We start from the raw sequence: 14,423 nt of genomic DNA, 5'->3' as shown, positions 1-14,423 counted from the left end.
GCATCCTACAGAGGATGAATAGCTGCTCCTGGGCTTTGAAGGACTATAGAGACACCTGTGAAAGGGAGCAGAGGTTTGACAGCTGTTAAAAATGGGATGATACATCCACATAAAAACTTTACATGTCAGGTAAATGATGCTTCTGCAAGGCAGTTTTGATAGAAAGCGTTTGTGTAAAAATGGTTTTCGTTAAGGATGAAGTAGGGAGAGAAAGAGGCTTTGCATTATTTCTAGTCATCAAGAAGTTTCTGTAAGGGAAACACACATAGTTTGTGGTCTTGGAAAGTTCAAATTTCATCTGATACAAAGAAATTTTGCAAGACGCACAGCAGTGGTTTTGATGGGGAAGGTGCACATCAGGACTGCACTGCCTTCAGCAGCAGGGGTTTGGAGTTGGGCTATAATTTTCCTCCTTTTTTATGATGTTTTGGTGTGGGGTGGGGGCTTGTTGAGAAAAGTGCTCTCCTCAAATCAGGAAATGAAAGTGCTGAGCATTCAGAACATCCTCAGAGCTAAGAGGTGAAAGAGTTTGCTTTTCTTTTTTAGGGGGTAAAAAGGAAATAAACCTGAGGATGTGGTTTAAATATGGAGCTTTTACTTGGAATGGTTAATTGTGAAAATGTTGGGAAAAGATGATAAGGAGATTAGTTAAAGAGCTTTGTGGAGATGATGCTGCTGCTAGAGGAGTATGCCTGTGCTTCCTTTAAACCTGGAAGTTTTCTGGGGTGAATTTGGGGGAAAAAAAACGCCAAACAGAGAATAACTGACTTTCTTCCTTTCTTCCATCAGACGTGCCAAGTGTGCCAGATGATGCTGCCCAACCAGTGCAGTTACTGTGCCCACCAGAGGATCCACGCTCACAAGTCCCCGTACTGCTGCCCGGAGTGCGGGGCCGTGTGCCGCTCCGCCTACTTCCAGACCCACGTCAAGGAGAACTGCCTGCACTACTCCCGCAAAGTTGGCTTCAGGTGTGTGCAGCTCCACAGGCTCTCTGGGAAGCTGGCATTTACACCTCTGCTATTTGGTTGTGCTTGTGAGGTTATGGCTGTCCCTGTCCTGGCTGTGCTCCCTCCCAGTTTGTTTTGTGTGCCTTCTCACTGGCAGAGCAGGAGACAACACACACACACAAAAAAGTCCTTGACTTAGGATAAGGACTTAGCAAAAACCAAAACATCGGTGTGTTATCATTGTTATTCTCATTCCAAAACACAACACTGTAGCAGCTGCTGAGAAGAAATTAACTCTATCCCAGCTGAAACTGGGACACCCATCCCTGGAAGTGTTCAAGGCCAGGTTGAACAGGGCTTGGAGCAACCTGGTGTAGTGGAAGGTGTCCCTGCCCATGGCAGGGAGTGGATGGAATGAGCTTTAAAGTCCTTCTCAACCCAAAACATTATGTGACTCTGAAATGTGTCTTACTTACAGCAGAAATGAAAGTGGATGTAGCTGGAGCCTGGCGTGGTCTTCTGCATGACAAAACACATTTGAAACGGGAAATTACTAACTGGATTTAAGGAAGGTTTCTGAGAGCAGACGTTATTTTGTGGCATCTTTGAGCTGAAAAGCTCTTGTATTGAATTCATGTTGCAACTGGGTGTCTCAGGATTGATACTTATAGCAAAAAGATTGCAGATCTTAATCCTCTAAATCTCCTTAAGGCTTGAATTTATATTTATGTCAGTTATAATGGGCTGAGGATGTGTGCCTCTGTGAGAAGAAGCATAGATTATTTCCTTCTATGGCCCTGCAACTCTCCGAACAGTTCTCATGAGCTGAGACAGGTGGAGGAAGGCTCCCAAGGTTCTGGATGTGGTACAATATCTCCAATAAAACTGCTTGCTCTAATTAGATGTTACTTTTCCCTACAAGCCTTCCCTCCATGGCATGTTTGGATCACCGAAGCTGCAGCACAGCTTTAAACACATGATGATTTGCTTGGGACATGAGACTGGGTATCTTTTGAGTTTGCTTTAAGTTCTGTTTTTTCTCTTGGTTGCCATTAAATACTCTGAGATTTCAAACAGGGCAATTTCTGTTCTTGGAGCTGTTCTTTTAAGATGTCTGCAGATTCAGGAAGCTCTGCTGTGTGGTTTGGTCTGAATCACACCGAGGTTTTCAAGGGCTTTTTCTTTCAACTGTGAAGACAAGAGGCACATAACAAACTGATTCTGAGTTTAATTATATACAGATAAGGTTTTTTAATGTGGGATCTGATTTGAGGAGACCCAGCCCACAACAAAGAATTAATTCCATCACATATTAAATGGCTGTGACACTGGGGCTGTTTGAAAATTAATTAATCCGGGAAGGAGGAAGGCTGGAGGAAAAATGTTTTCCCTGAGATGGAAAAATGGGAATGGAGTAGATGTCAGAAAATTAACTTGGGTTTGGTGTAGTTCTTGGGACTTCAGTGGCACCTGGGAATCAGCAATGAGAACTTCAGTCTGTCTACAGATGTCGTTAGCAGATACCTGCTTGCTGTGCCAGGGACATTAATGAAGATCTAAACAAAGGCAAAGCTCACAAATTATACTTATGGGTTTTTTAGCTTTACCCAGCTTCTCTAAAAGCTGAATTTCTTTAACTGCTCCTCTAATTCACATCTGCTGAAGCTCATCTGTGAAAGCTGAGTCCACTAGACAGGTGAATGTCTGGCTGTGCCATCCTTGTTATCCTGCCTGTCTCTGCTGCAGGGCTGATGTCACTGACATTGTTGAAAACAGAAGAGATAAATTTTGGTTGCAGAGCCATATCTAGATAATCTGTGGCACCTGCCCTGTAGTCACAGAGTGACTTTAATCTTTTTTTTCACGTTTCTTACTTGCAGAGCCAAAAAGCTGAGGAACTCTTTGAATCCCCCCAGGATGAGCATGACTCTTGCTGCTTCTCTTTATGTTCCTGTTTTTCTTGATTTTCTGGAGCATAGATTTGGTTTTGGTCTTGTGATAAGTGCTTATTCTGTCTCCTTTTCTGCTAATACCCCAATGCTTTCAATTAAATTTGGGGTATGGTTGTTTTATTTGGAGTTGAGTCATGGCTAGTGATTGCACTGAAAATGAGAATAGTCTTCTACAGTTAGAAATGAAACTCAGCAAGATTGTCCTTAATGCTCCTTTCTTCTTGGCTCCAAGTGTCACCTTGCCCACTTTTTCCAAGCCCCTTCCAGCTGTCCCCACCAATTTGGGGCTCATTTTTCTGCTTGGTGCCATTTGGAGAATTGAGAGGCTGGAAGGTGATGGCATAGGAAGCATTCAGAGGGTTAAGACAACATCTTGTAGCTGTTATCTCCTCTCACAGGATGCTTTCCAGGACTTCTAGCCACCCCTCCTTGCCCTGAGGGATCCAAGAGTGCTGGGGATGATAGTGGAATTTGCAATTTGCAAGAATTACATGGCAAGCCTCTTTACATCTCCATCCACTTTGTTCAGCTAATTAGTTTATCAGACCTTGTCCTTCTGGCACTGGGATTCTTAATTACAAAGTGGATGTTGCTTAGACTTCCATTTACTGTAAATTAAATTAACCTGTGATCATTTGACCCGAGTTAGTGCTTGTTTCCATCCTCATTCTTAATGAAGTACTTCCCAAGATCAAGTGTCAGGCAGAACCATCTCTTGTTAGTTCTGGGAGTGTTTGTGGAGAAAGCCCGTTGGATATTCCTAGATGTACCAGCCATTCCTTACTGCCAGGATTAGTATTTGTTCTTCCATTTATACTTGGGGAATTTATTCTTCCATAATAATGTGGTTCCTGGTCTTACTGTACTAGAATTGCCTCTCTCCCCCTGTCTCATGTGCTTGAGGATCAGGCTTGAAGGCAGAGCTACCCCAGCAGAATGTTTTCATGCTTCCCCAAAGGTGACACCAGCTTCTGTCACTGCTTCGCTTTCGAAATTTAAGAAAACAGCAGTTCTGTGTTTTCTTAAAAGTCTGGGGGAGAGGGTTTGGCTCCTTTAGGCTGGCTTCTGCCTAATGATCTTTTGAAGTGTAACTTCAAAGCCTGGGCTTGTTTCCTAAACGCTGTTGGGAGGCTGGTTCGGAGGGAAGGATATTCCAGCAGCTTGTTTGTTTTTGATACGGGCTTGGAGCTGCTCCAGTGCGCGATAGCTGGGGTCCATCTGCAGCAGCAGCGCCGAGCGTGCGGCCCCGAACGTGCCGTGGGCACACACGGCCCTCAGAATGAAGGGAGAACCTGTTCATAAGGTGAGGGGCTTGTCCCTTGTGCATCTCACATCCCACAAGCACAAGGTTGGCCCTTGCATTGCCAGGCTGGGCTCTCCTGCTCTAGCATCTGTACGTGCAGTGCTGGCTTAAGCAGAGTTCCACTGGTGTCATTTTGATGGAATACCCTTGGGAGAGGCTGTTCTGGTCCCAGATCAGCAGAGGTGCACCTATGGGATGGCAAACCCTGCAGCTGCTCTGCTCGAGGCAGGTGAGGGCAGGTGGCTGCATCCTCACATGCCCTTCTAAGTTGGAGCATGGCATCTCTCAGAGCACAGCAGGTAGATCTGGGGAGGAGTGTTAAAGTCAAATGAAGTAAGGTTGCTGGTTGTTGCCATCTTGTGGGAATATCAGGTGTGTGTCTGGAGGAGAGGTGGGCTGGGACCAGAGGGGTGGCCCTGCTCTCCTCTTGGCCTTGTTTTCAGCTGCCGAGAAGAATCCTTTTCTCCTTTCTCTTTCTCTTCCCTGAGCACCCAGGCAGCCCTTCCAAACAAGCACTTTCCAGGCAGCACCTGCATCTTAATGATTTTAATGAGCTTTATCAGTTCCTCGGGTGTTTCTGTTGCTGTTTTCAGTATCTTTGCTGTTGCTGTTGTGATTTTCTGGAGCTCAGTGGAGTAGCAGTTGCTGAAGATTTCTGACTGGATATTCGTGCTCTTTATTTTGTACTGGGGACTAACTGGTATTTGTGCTGCTTTCTGCCACAGGGAGATCTCATCAGGTACTTTTACTTTAGTCCTTCACTTGTGCCTGTGCTGGAATTGGCTTTCACAGGTACAGGGCTGGCATTCTGTTGAACCACATCTTTATTCTTTTTGGGTTGTTTTAGTCTCTGAAGGTTTCTTTTATAGGTCTTGTTTGCTTGTTGCTAACGTTTAGCTGTGAGTTTTGCGCCAAATTCCTGTATCTTATTCCTCCTTGACTCTTCTACATTAATATGGAAGAGATTGAACTGATTGAACCAAGGACCCACTGCAGCCTGGTCCTTCCATCTGTGCCGTTCCAGGGGTGTGATGGAAGCGATGCTGTGGCTGTAACTCAGCTCTTTGTCATCCCTCCCCAGGTGCATCCATTGTGGAGTTGTCTTCATGACCCTCGCCATGCTCAAAGTGCACATCCATGAGAAACACTGCGAAGTCTTCCACAAGTGTTCTTTTTGCCCGAAGGCCTTCAAGTCTGCCGACAGCACCATGGCTCACATGGCCAGCCAGCACCCAACAGAGCCTCACAAGACTACTCAGTAAGTGTTTTGGCTTTATCTCTTCTTCTCCTTCGCTGGGTGGCTCCAAGATTCCCCCTTTCACTCAGTTTTTTTCTGGTTTTGGCTTCTGTCCTTGTATAAGATGATCCATTGCTTTGTCTGCCAGCAGGGGTCTGCTCCAAACCAGAGCATGCTGTCCTTGGTACAAACACAGTCTCCTGGGTAGGAGAGGACTTTGGGCAGGGAAGAACTAAACATCCATAAAAGGAACTTAATTGTCACCTCTTTGTCCAGCAGGCCCACAGTGGCACCTCTGGGTAGATGGCTCCAGGGCAGCTGCTGCATCTGGCACTCAAAGGGAAGAGGAGAGTTATCCCAGGCAGTGTTGCCCCCAAAAATCACTAGAGAGAAGCCTCCTGATTTTTCCACTCTCTAGCTTTTCCCTCCAAGGCTTGAGCTGGTGCCAAAAATCTGTGCTTTAAGGGAGGAACTATGGAAAGGTGGGATTGAAAGCAGTGTGTAGCTGGCTGGTATGCTTTGTGTTTGCTCCCATCTGTGCTCACACACACTGGAGTTATGCATATGCATAGAAGTAAACTTATTTTTAGCAAGCTGTGGTATGTGCCTGAGGCATTTTGTTGTTCTTCCCAGTTGAGTTAGTGGTTCAACTGCCCATGTGGGTGTGTGTTGACAATACATGGAGAGCACAGCCCTCCTCAGAAGTCCATCCCTTTCTGGAGTTGCTGAGATAACTTTTTCCATTGTCTTGAGGCAGAGAGACTGAATTTACTTTCTTTAATTGTTTCAGGGTGATCTACAAATGCTCTTGCGAGATGGTCTTTAACAAGAAGAAGCTGCTCCAAGAGCACTTCCTGCAGAACACCAGCAAGTTGTTAGTGGGAGTGTTTAAGTGCCCACAGTGTCAGCTGGTGTATATGCAGAAGCAGCAGCTAATGCAGCACGTTAAGGTAGGTGACTCCCTCCCTTACTGGTGCAAGATCCTATGTTTTGAGTTCACAGAGAATTTACATCAACCATGTGAGGCAAGTGGTTGAAGAAGTGGAAGATTCTTGAGGAATATCTTAGTGGAAAATATACACTACAGTGATTTACAGGATCTGGAAATGTCAGTGGAGTGGTTTGTGTTAGTTGGCTTAATGCAGGCAGTTCCTCTCATCTAGATGCATTTTAGCTGTATGACAAAAACTTGTTTTTACAGGTAAATCTGTTTGATTTTTTAGCTCTTCTGTTTTCCTAAAACCACAGAAACACAGACTGGTTTGGGTTGGAAGGGACCTTAAAGCCCATTTCATTCTACCCCCTGCAGGGACACCTTCCTCTATCCCAGGTTGCTCCAGGCCATGTCCAATGTGGCCTTGAACACTTCCAGGGATGGGGAGTCCCCAGCCTCTTAAACTGAAAGAAAGTAATTAAATTCATGTGGCAGCTTTATCTTTGGTTGAGAGACAGGAACAATTAATCTCTGCCCACAGTGTTACTGAATTTATATAGTGAAAGCTGCATCTACCATTTTGGGTGCTCACCTGAAGAGCTTTGGCCCCTTTGCAGCTGCCCCAGAGGGAGGTCACATGGCATTTAACAGCCTGATTCCGTGCTGCTCTGAACCACACCGGACTGCACGAGGGGACTGGCAAAGGCAGAAGTGCTTACCCTGGAGGTGCCAGCCTTTCAGGTCTGATTACCCCATCCATGTAAAAGTGCCACGTTTTTCTGTTATCTTGCTCAGGATATTTTTAAGTTCAGTGTTCAACAACACTCCATGGAAATCCTGTTGGAAGATTTCTCAGTGGCATTCTGAAGAAAGAGCTTGCAGTCTTCTTTCCCTTTGATTAGGAAAAAAAAAAGGATTCTTTTTTTTTTTAATCAGTGACTTTATTTTTTTTATACTTACACTGCAAAAGCCAGAAGATTTGTTAGCTCATTCCTGAAAGCAAAACCCATTCAAAACTCCTTCTTTGCTCTCTCCCCCATGTCTTTAACTTGGAAATCTGGAAGTGCTTTGCATGCAGTAATGAATTACAATTTGAAGCCCTCCTGTGAAGTCAATGATTACTAATATTGGTGCATTATAGCTAGGAAAATAAAGTTGAGATTAAGGCTGGGACCTTCAAAGAGGTGTTCATCCCCAGTGCTAAAAAGCTGGAGCTGAGATACACACCTTGTGGTTCACTGTCAGATCCCACCCCAGGAACCTGCCTGCAGCAGTTTGTACACCAGCGCCCCGAGATCTTCACCACAAAGCTTTGTCTCTTAACCTCTGAAATAATGGAAGGCTTTTTGGCTGTGGCAGGGTAGTAATTGCACCCCCCCATCTCCTCTGCAGTCACCTTCATGCAGTAGAGTTTTTAGGAAGGGCTGTCTAGCGTGTGCCTACAAACAAAATAAAGAATCCATGTGCCTCCTCATCTTCCTTGGCTTTAAAGCAGGAGTTAGCTCTGCTCACTGGTATTGATTCTGCAGAGAAATCACTTCATTTTTCCATAATCCTCATTTGTTTTACCCCGGTGGTGTAACAGTGGAGTAATGGGCACTGAAACACTCCAGAGATTTCCAGGTGGGGAGAAAGGTGATGTGTCTGTGTTCCTGAGGAGGTGGCAGTGCTGTGGCTTCTGTGGTCATCAGCTGGGCCAGGTGCAAAGCACACAGACTTCTCAGCTGAGACCTTGTGTTTGGAGATTTGTTTGGTGTCTAACCCACAGAAAGACTTCCAAATGCCTGGGGCTTTTGTGTGTTGAAACTTTACCCGTTATTAATTACTGTGCACAATTAAACCTCTAAATTAGCCTTTTGTGTGGATGAACTGTCGATGTTCCTAATGGGAGTTTCTTGAGGTTTCTTTGGTATGTTGCTGTTTTACTTGCTTTTGCTTTCCCACAGCTCTTCATTTTTAGATTATTTTCCTTCTGTTCAATTTTCTTTGTTAAAATAACTTTTTGGTGGACTTTGGATTTTGGCGTGTTGAATAACCGAAGAGCCTGGAGCCATATTCCTTATAAGGCTGGTTCCTGGCTTTATGCTTGGTCTTCTATGTCAGGAGCAAAGTTTTGAACAGTGAAAAATGTAAATATCAATAGATGGAGAGGAATTGAAGGAAATAGACTTGGAGAAACTTAAACATTTTCTCTTCCAATCCCTTGAGCAAAGATTAAGCAGCTTTGGAGCCCCCAGGATACCAGCAAACATTTCATTCAGAGCTTACCAAAGCTCTGTGTTTTTAGAGCTTAGGCTCTTGAAATAATGACAATTAAAATTTCTCTTCCATTACATCTTCCCTGTTTAACCAGAGTTCCCAGGGCTTATCCAAAATGCTAAACAGGCAGCACCAAGGAGCGGCTGTTGTCATGTAGGAAACAGAAACAGAAGCTTCATGTTTCTTGGGAAAATCTCTTGTCAGGGAAAGCACTGCAGCAGCTTCTAGGAGAAATGGGAAAACATGCAGGAGCAAGACAACAACGCATTGTTTGGCCAGTGGGGATTTAAATTAGGTATTGAAATAGTAAATAGTGTTCCTTAATAAATAAGGGTGTGAAATATGAATTGTATGTAAATGTTATGTGCATTTCCACTATTACTGTTATACAGGGTGTTCATGGAGTCCCCCAAAATCCTGAAGAGCTCTCAAACTTCCAGCACAAGTCTGAGAAGGCTTCAAGGAACCAGGTTCATATCTCACCAAAGGAGCTTTTGGTAGCCAACGGGACTTCTCACTCTCCTCTGATGAGGAAAGACATGAGGGTGGAAGGACACAATCCTGAATCCAAGTCCAGACTGAGAAGAACTGGTTGGACTTGCAAGGAATGTTCACAGTGGATCCCTGATCGGGAAACCTATGTGTCCCACATGAAGAGAAATCATGGAAGGGTAAGGACTTGGATGAAACACTTGAGCTAGGGAACTGGGGAAGAGCACCAGGCTCCTGCATTCTAGGCCCCTTTGCAGGGCTGTCGGTACAAGAGCTGCAAATCTCAATTTTTTGCGGGTTTCATCCAGCTCAAGCTTTGCATTGCCTTGACCTACTTCTGTCAAGCTAATCCTTGTCGCTGGCAGAACATGGGCCAAGATGCTGTGTGCAGCCAGATTTCTCAGTACTTTGGCATCAGGGCTTCTTGTTTGATACCCTGAGTCACCCAGCCATGAATGGGAATTGGGATCATGGTGTTTGAGTCCTTCTAACTTGATTTGGGGTGGGCTGGGGTGTCCCACTTGATCATGTCCTCACTTCAAGAGAAGAAGATGAGGGCAGACTGAGAATGCTGATATTTGTCATTTGAATTCCACAGAAGTAGGAAATTGGGCAAATATTTCAGTTTAATACATACACATAATAATTAAACAAGTCTAAGACTTTAACTGGAATGTGCATGCAGGTTATACGAAGGGCTGTAGGAAAATTTTGGAGGAGGCTGGTAACAGGCTGGGCAGACTTTTGTAGAGGGATGTAGATATCATACATGGATAACAGGAGGGCCCGTGTGATGCTTTTTAGCAGATGGGCCTTTTCTTGTGCTGAATTATGAGGAGTGAGAAGGGTAAGTGGATTTTTACTTCCCTGGGGTCCTGCTGCCTTCTGGGGCCAAAGGGACCTTCCACTGAGTGAATTCTGCACGGGGTCCAGCAGTGAAATGAACCCACAGGAGAAGCATATATGCAATTCCTAATAAAAAAAATCAATAAAATCAAGCATGTGCTTTAAGTAGTCCTGGTTTTATAAGATCAGTGCTGGTATTACCCAGCTGTTGCGCTGAATCGAAGCGGGATCTCAAAATCTCAGTGATCTCTATCAGTGGAATTACGTATTATGGAAGGGATTTTTTTGCATCTGAGAAGTAATGTCCAGGTGAAGAGCATGGGAATTAGAATCCAGTCAGTGCCTTCCCTGTCCCTGCTGTTCAAAGCTGTTCCTCTTTTCCTGCCAGTCCGTGAAGAGATACCCCTGTCGCCAGTGCGAGCGCTCGTTCAATGCCTCCAACAGCCTGCGCAGACACATCCGCAATAACCACGACACAGCAAAGAAAGTCTACACTTGCTGGTACGTACCCAAGGCCACTTTGCAAACTGCTTTTCAGCAGCAGTCTAATCCTTCAAGTTTGGAAGTTTTAACAGCTTGTGTCTGCTGCTCCTGTCTACTCCAGTCTGTAAGTTACTGAGTGAAAGTGAGGAGAGGAATGTGTTAAACATGAGAGACTTAGTGGCTAAAATAAGACCTTGCTTTTGACTGCTCAGTGAATGTCCTTTGGAAACTTAAGGGAAGGTGTGATTTGAGATCTGCAGGTACAAAATGAGATTTACTTTGTGCATCGTTGTGAAACAGCCAATAAAATACTGGGCCAGTCTTTCACTGCTTTGTGGTTGGTGTGGTTATGCATCACTCTTGTGCCTTCTCCTTGGGTGCAAAAGGTGTGTAAAATCCTAATGAACCAGGTCTTGCGGTGGCTTTGCAAGGGCAGAACTGACTGCACAGGCTGCAGGGCAATGGAGAATTAATCTTGCTGGAATTGCTTGGGAAGTCACGCCTCAAAGTTGGAAAATGGATCTGAAGACTTCAGACCAGTTATGTAAATCAGTGGTGAATGAAAATCATTGCTGGTGAACATGTTTTAACTGTGGATACAGTCTCAGTTCAGGACAAAGCCCAATGCTTATGAATCTGCCTCTAACTGCTACAGAGAAAGTTGTATGGTGAGCAACCGCACAAAATTCCTTCCTGTCTCATTCCGAGACATCCTTTTGAGACGGGATTAAAGCACATTTGGATTGAAAAAGAAGTTTGCAGTGATGTAGGTTGGGGGATATTTCAAATTTATCTAAAATTTTGGTTTAATGCAAGAGTTTCTGACATTTGTTGTCACTTCACTGCACTCAAGTTGCTAAAACCTCATCTGAAGAGTACAAGTACATTCCTCAAGTACTGTATTTTTTTGGGCTATCTAGTGAGCCACAATAGCTTTTAGTAAATGGATGCAGCATAGGCATTACCACTGGGAATACATTCCTGAAACGTTTTTTCATCCAGGACTTCTAAACTTTCCATTTCTTATAACTGCTCTGACTTGGAACGTCTGGAGGAGATGAAATGGGTGCTCCCATTGTGTTTCATTCAGCTTTAAGTTCATGGGTGATAGTCTTTGGTGTACATTCACCTGATCTGTGTAAATCTGTTCTCTCCGGATCAGTTGTTTTTAAAGTGAAATGTTTCAGGATCAAAATGAGCATAAGATGTTACTGGGAAGAAGGATTTGTGTGTGGGAGTTCCTGACAGCCTAGGATATGCCAGCCTGCTGTGCATTATCTTGTTACTTTTCAGAACAACACACAACTGTGGATCCACTGGTTCACCCAAGGGGCCATGATCATGCTAGCAGAGAAGACACACCTAGAAAAGCAAGGGAATTGTGGTTGCATTTAATTCTCCAGCTTGTAGTTGCTCCTTCTCAAACTCTGTTGATGAAGTCTTAATTGCACAGTGGTTGTGCTCTCCTCAATCATTGTAGTGGCAGACTTACTGAAATCACAGCACTCTGCAGATGAAACCTTTTCCTTGGAATACTGTGCCAGCATCTCCAAGAGCTGCTCTTTGTTTGGATCTGATGTCTCTTGTCCTGTGTTCCATTTGATCCCTCTTAGCTTGTCCAGAGTGCTGTTCTAAAAATCTTACCATCCGGTCTCTGAATTCCTCCCTGACTCTTTTCAGCACTCTGTAAGGCATCACATGTCCGCTGCTCCTTGTTTCTTCTGCTTCTGGTGTCTCTTTTCCTTCTTCCTGTTTGGCATTTTGTATCACTCTCACCTGTTATTCTCTTCAGGGCTTTTGGTGTCTTAACTTCATGTCACCCTCTTCTCCTGGGTTTCCATGTGGAATATGAGTAAAATCTGTCATGGATCTGATTACTGACTATTTTTGTGACTCCAGCATGCTTGCTTGTAGGTGACCTCCCTCTGGCTTCTAACATTCCCAGCTGTGATTTCCCCTTTCTCCCCCTGCCCTGCTTAGGTCTCTGGCTTTGGATAAACTTGTAGGGAGAAACCAGTGCTAGAGGACTTGCTTGAACACTCTCCTGCCATGCTTGTCACTGGAGTAATTCAGGTTAGAAAAGCATCTTTCCCTGCTCACATGAAAAGAATTCTAAATAAGGGCAAATTGCAAAATACTGTGATGTATTTTGTATTTTCTTTCATAATTCACTTGGTTATTGTTGTAAGATCTTGTTCTTCTTTTCAAAGTCTTAAATACAAACTGTCTGAAACACTTGATTTTCAACATGTTTATTTTTGATAAATACCACTTAATAACCTCTCAGCTTTTCTCCACAAGGGAGAAAAATTCCATCATCATTAAATATTGATTTATCCTCTGAGCAATTCCTGTTAAAACCCAGAAGTACTCAATGAGCACGTCTGCATTTTCACATCATTGCTCACTGTTATTTAATTTCCCTCTAGTTACTGGAAGATCAGTAGGAATCTTCTTCTATGCTTTCAGAAGATGTCTTTGTTACCCAGAGACACTTCAGCTCCTCTCTGTTGCCCTTAATCCCGTGTTGCTTCTGTCTCAGATGCAATTAGGGCACTTCAGGGGACTCTGGTGTCACTTGTCCTTGCTCAGGTCCACGTGTAGCTGATGGACCTTCACTGTGCTGTGCTGGCAGGCACCAGAACAGCACAGATACTCAGTTTTGGCTTTCTCAGTTGCTAACAGAACCCTCTGTGCACTTCAGGGGGGCTGGTTTAGATGTCTGCAAGGCCTGGCACTTATTCCAGTAGATCTCAGTCACCCAGGAGCAAAGGTACAGACGGTGCATCCCCTTCACAGCTCCTTTTGAGATGTCAGCCAGCTCTGTGGCAGCTCTGGAGTCCTGCCAGGTTGGAACATGAAGAGTTACATATAAGTGGCATGTTCCTGAGTGCTTCTGCCTAGGTTGTTGGTATAAAAGTTGGAATTTCAGCAGTTCAGTAAGAATTTTAGCTGTGTTTTGGTACCTTCTGGTGGATAGGATGCTGGTTCTCCCTGGTACTTGGGAGTGCTGAGTGCAGGACTGCGTTGTGCCACAGGCCTCCTCGGTGTCACTTGAGTCAGCAGCTCCCTCTGTGTAGGTGTCTCATGTCAGAGTCTGATTTTCTCCCGTATGTTTTCCATCCTGATCATTTATCCTCTGGCACTTGTCACAGGGGGCCTGACCCCTACTAGTCCCTACATTTATTTAGTACTGTAAAGAAGACATGCCCTAGTCTCATTCATGAGCACTGTGACAAGCTCCAAACTGTTCTAGATTTCTCTTGGGGGTAATGTTTTATTATTAAAATGATGCTTTGCTGTGTATTTTGGTAATCTAATGGTATATTACTCACCAGAGTCTGTCTCCAATGACAGCTCTTGGTTTGGCACAGTACAACGAGCAGGTCCTCTAATAAATTGTCTTCTTTTTTTTATTTCCAAGGTACTGCACAGATGAAAATCAGACATTTCCTCAGCCATTCATGCTGGAGAACCACATCAGCCTCATGCACGGCATCAAAAACCCAGACTTATCCCAGATGGCCAAAGCGAAAGCTCCAGAGAGAGACAGAGCAGAAGTAACTGATACCTATTTTCATGGAAAATTAAATGTGCAATTAAATGTACCTGGCCAGTAGCTGTTCATTTGGGGTGTTACATCAAGCTGTGGCCTTGTGCCAGTCAAGCCCTCCCATCCATAGGGCAGATTTCCTTCCCTCACTCAGTTCCATCCAGCTTGATTCCCTCTGGCAGAGTCAGGGTCAGCAGTGTGAGCGCAGCTGAGCTGCACCAGGACAACATATCTTGCATTTCTCAAGATTTGCTTGCTGTGTTTTACTGGTGTTTATTCAGTCTACTTTGTAATTTAAGTTTGTTATTACCCTTGTTTTCCCCTGGTACCCCGTTCATGAGCATGGCACATTTTTCTTCTTTCTCCCTTATTTTTTCTGCTAGTTATAAAAGATTTATTTTCTGTTTTAAAATACTT

General features: G+C 44.3%; 1 protein-coding gene across 1 annotated transcript in view; it reads left to right on the top strand.

Moving 5' to 3' along the window:
* The window catches only part of ZNF592 (zinc finger protein 592), a 36,045-nt gene that overhangs the window by 19,064 nt on the left and 2,558 nt on the right, over positions 1–14,423 (top strand). The window contains exons 3-8 of the mRNA XM_048317848.1: positions 790–968; positions 5,284–5,460; positions 6,230–6,389; positions 9,025–9,303; positions 10,359–10,471; positions 13,878–14,013. Of these exons, the coding sequence (XP_048173805.1) occupies positions 790–968; positions 5,284–5,460; positions 6,230–6,389; positions 9,025–9,303; positions 10,359–10,471; positions 13,878–14,013 (1,044 nt within the window). The remainder of the gene's footprint in view (positions 1–789; positions 969–5,283; positions 5,461–6,229; positions 6,390–9,024; positions 9,304–10,358; positions 10,472–13,877; positions 14,014–14,423) is intronic.

The sequence above is a fragment of the Corvus hawaiiensis genome, chromosome 13 (genome assembly GCF_020740725.1).
Source record: "Corvus hawaiiensis isolate bCorHaw1 chromosome 13, bCorHaw1.pri.cur, whole genome shotgun sequence".
NCBI classification, from domain to species: Eukaryota; Metazoa; Chordata; class Aves; order Passeriformes; family Corvidae; genus Corvus; species Corvus hawaiiensis.
This window is presented reverse-complemented; position numbering and strand designations above follow the sequence as displayed.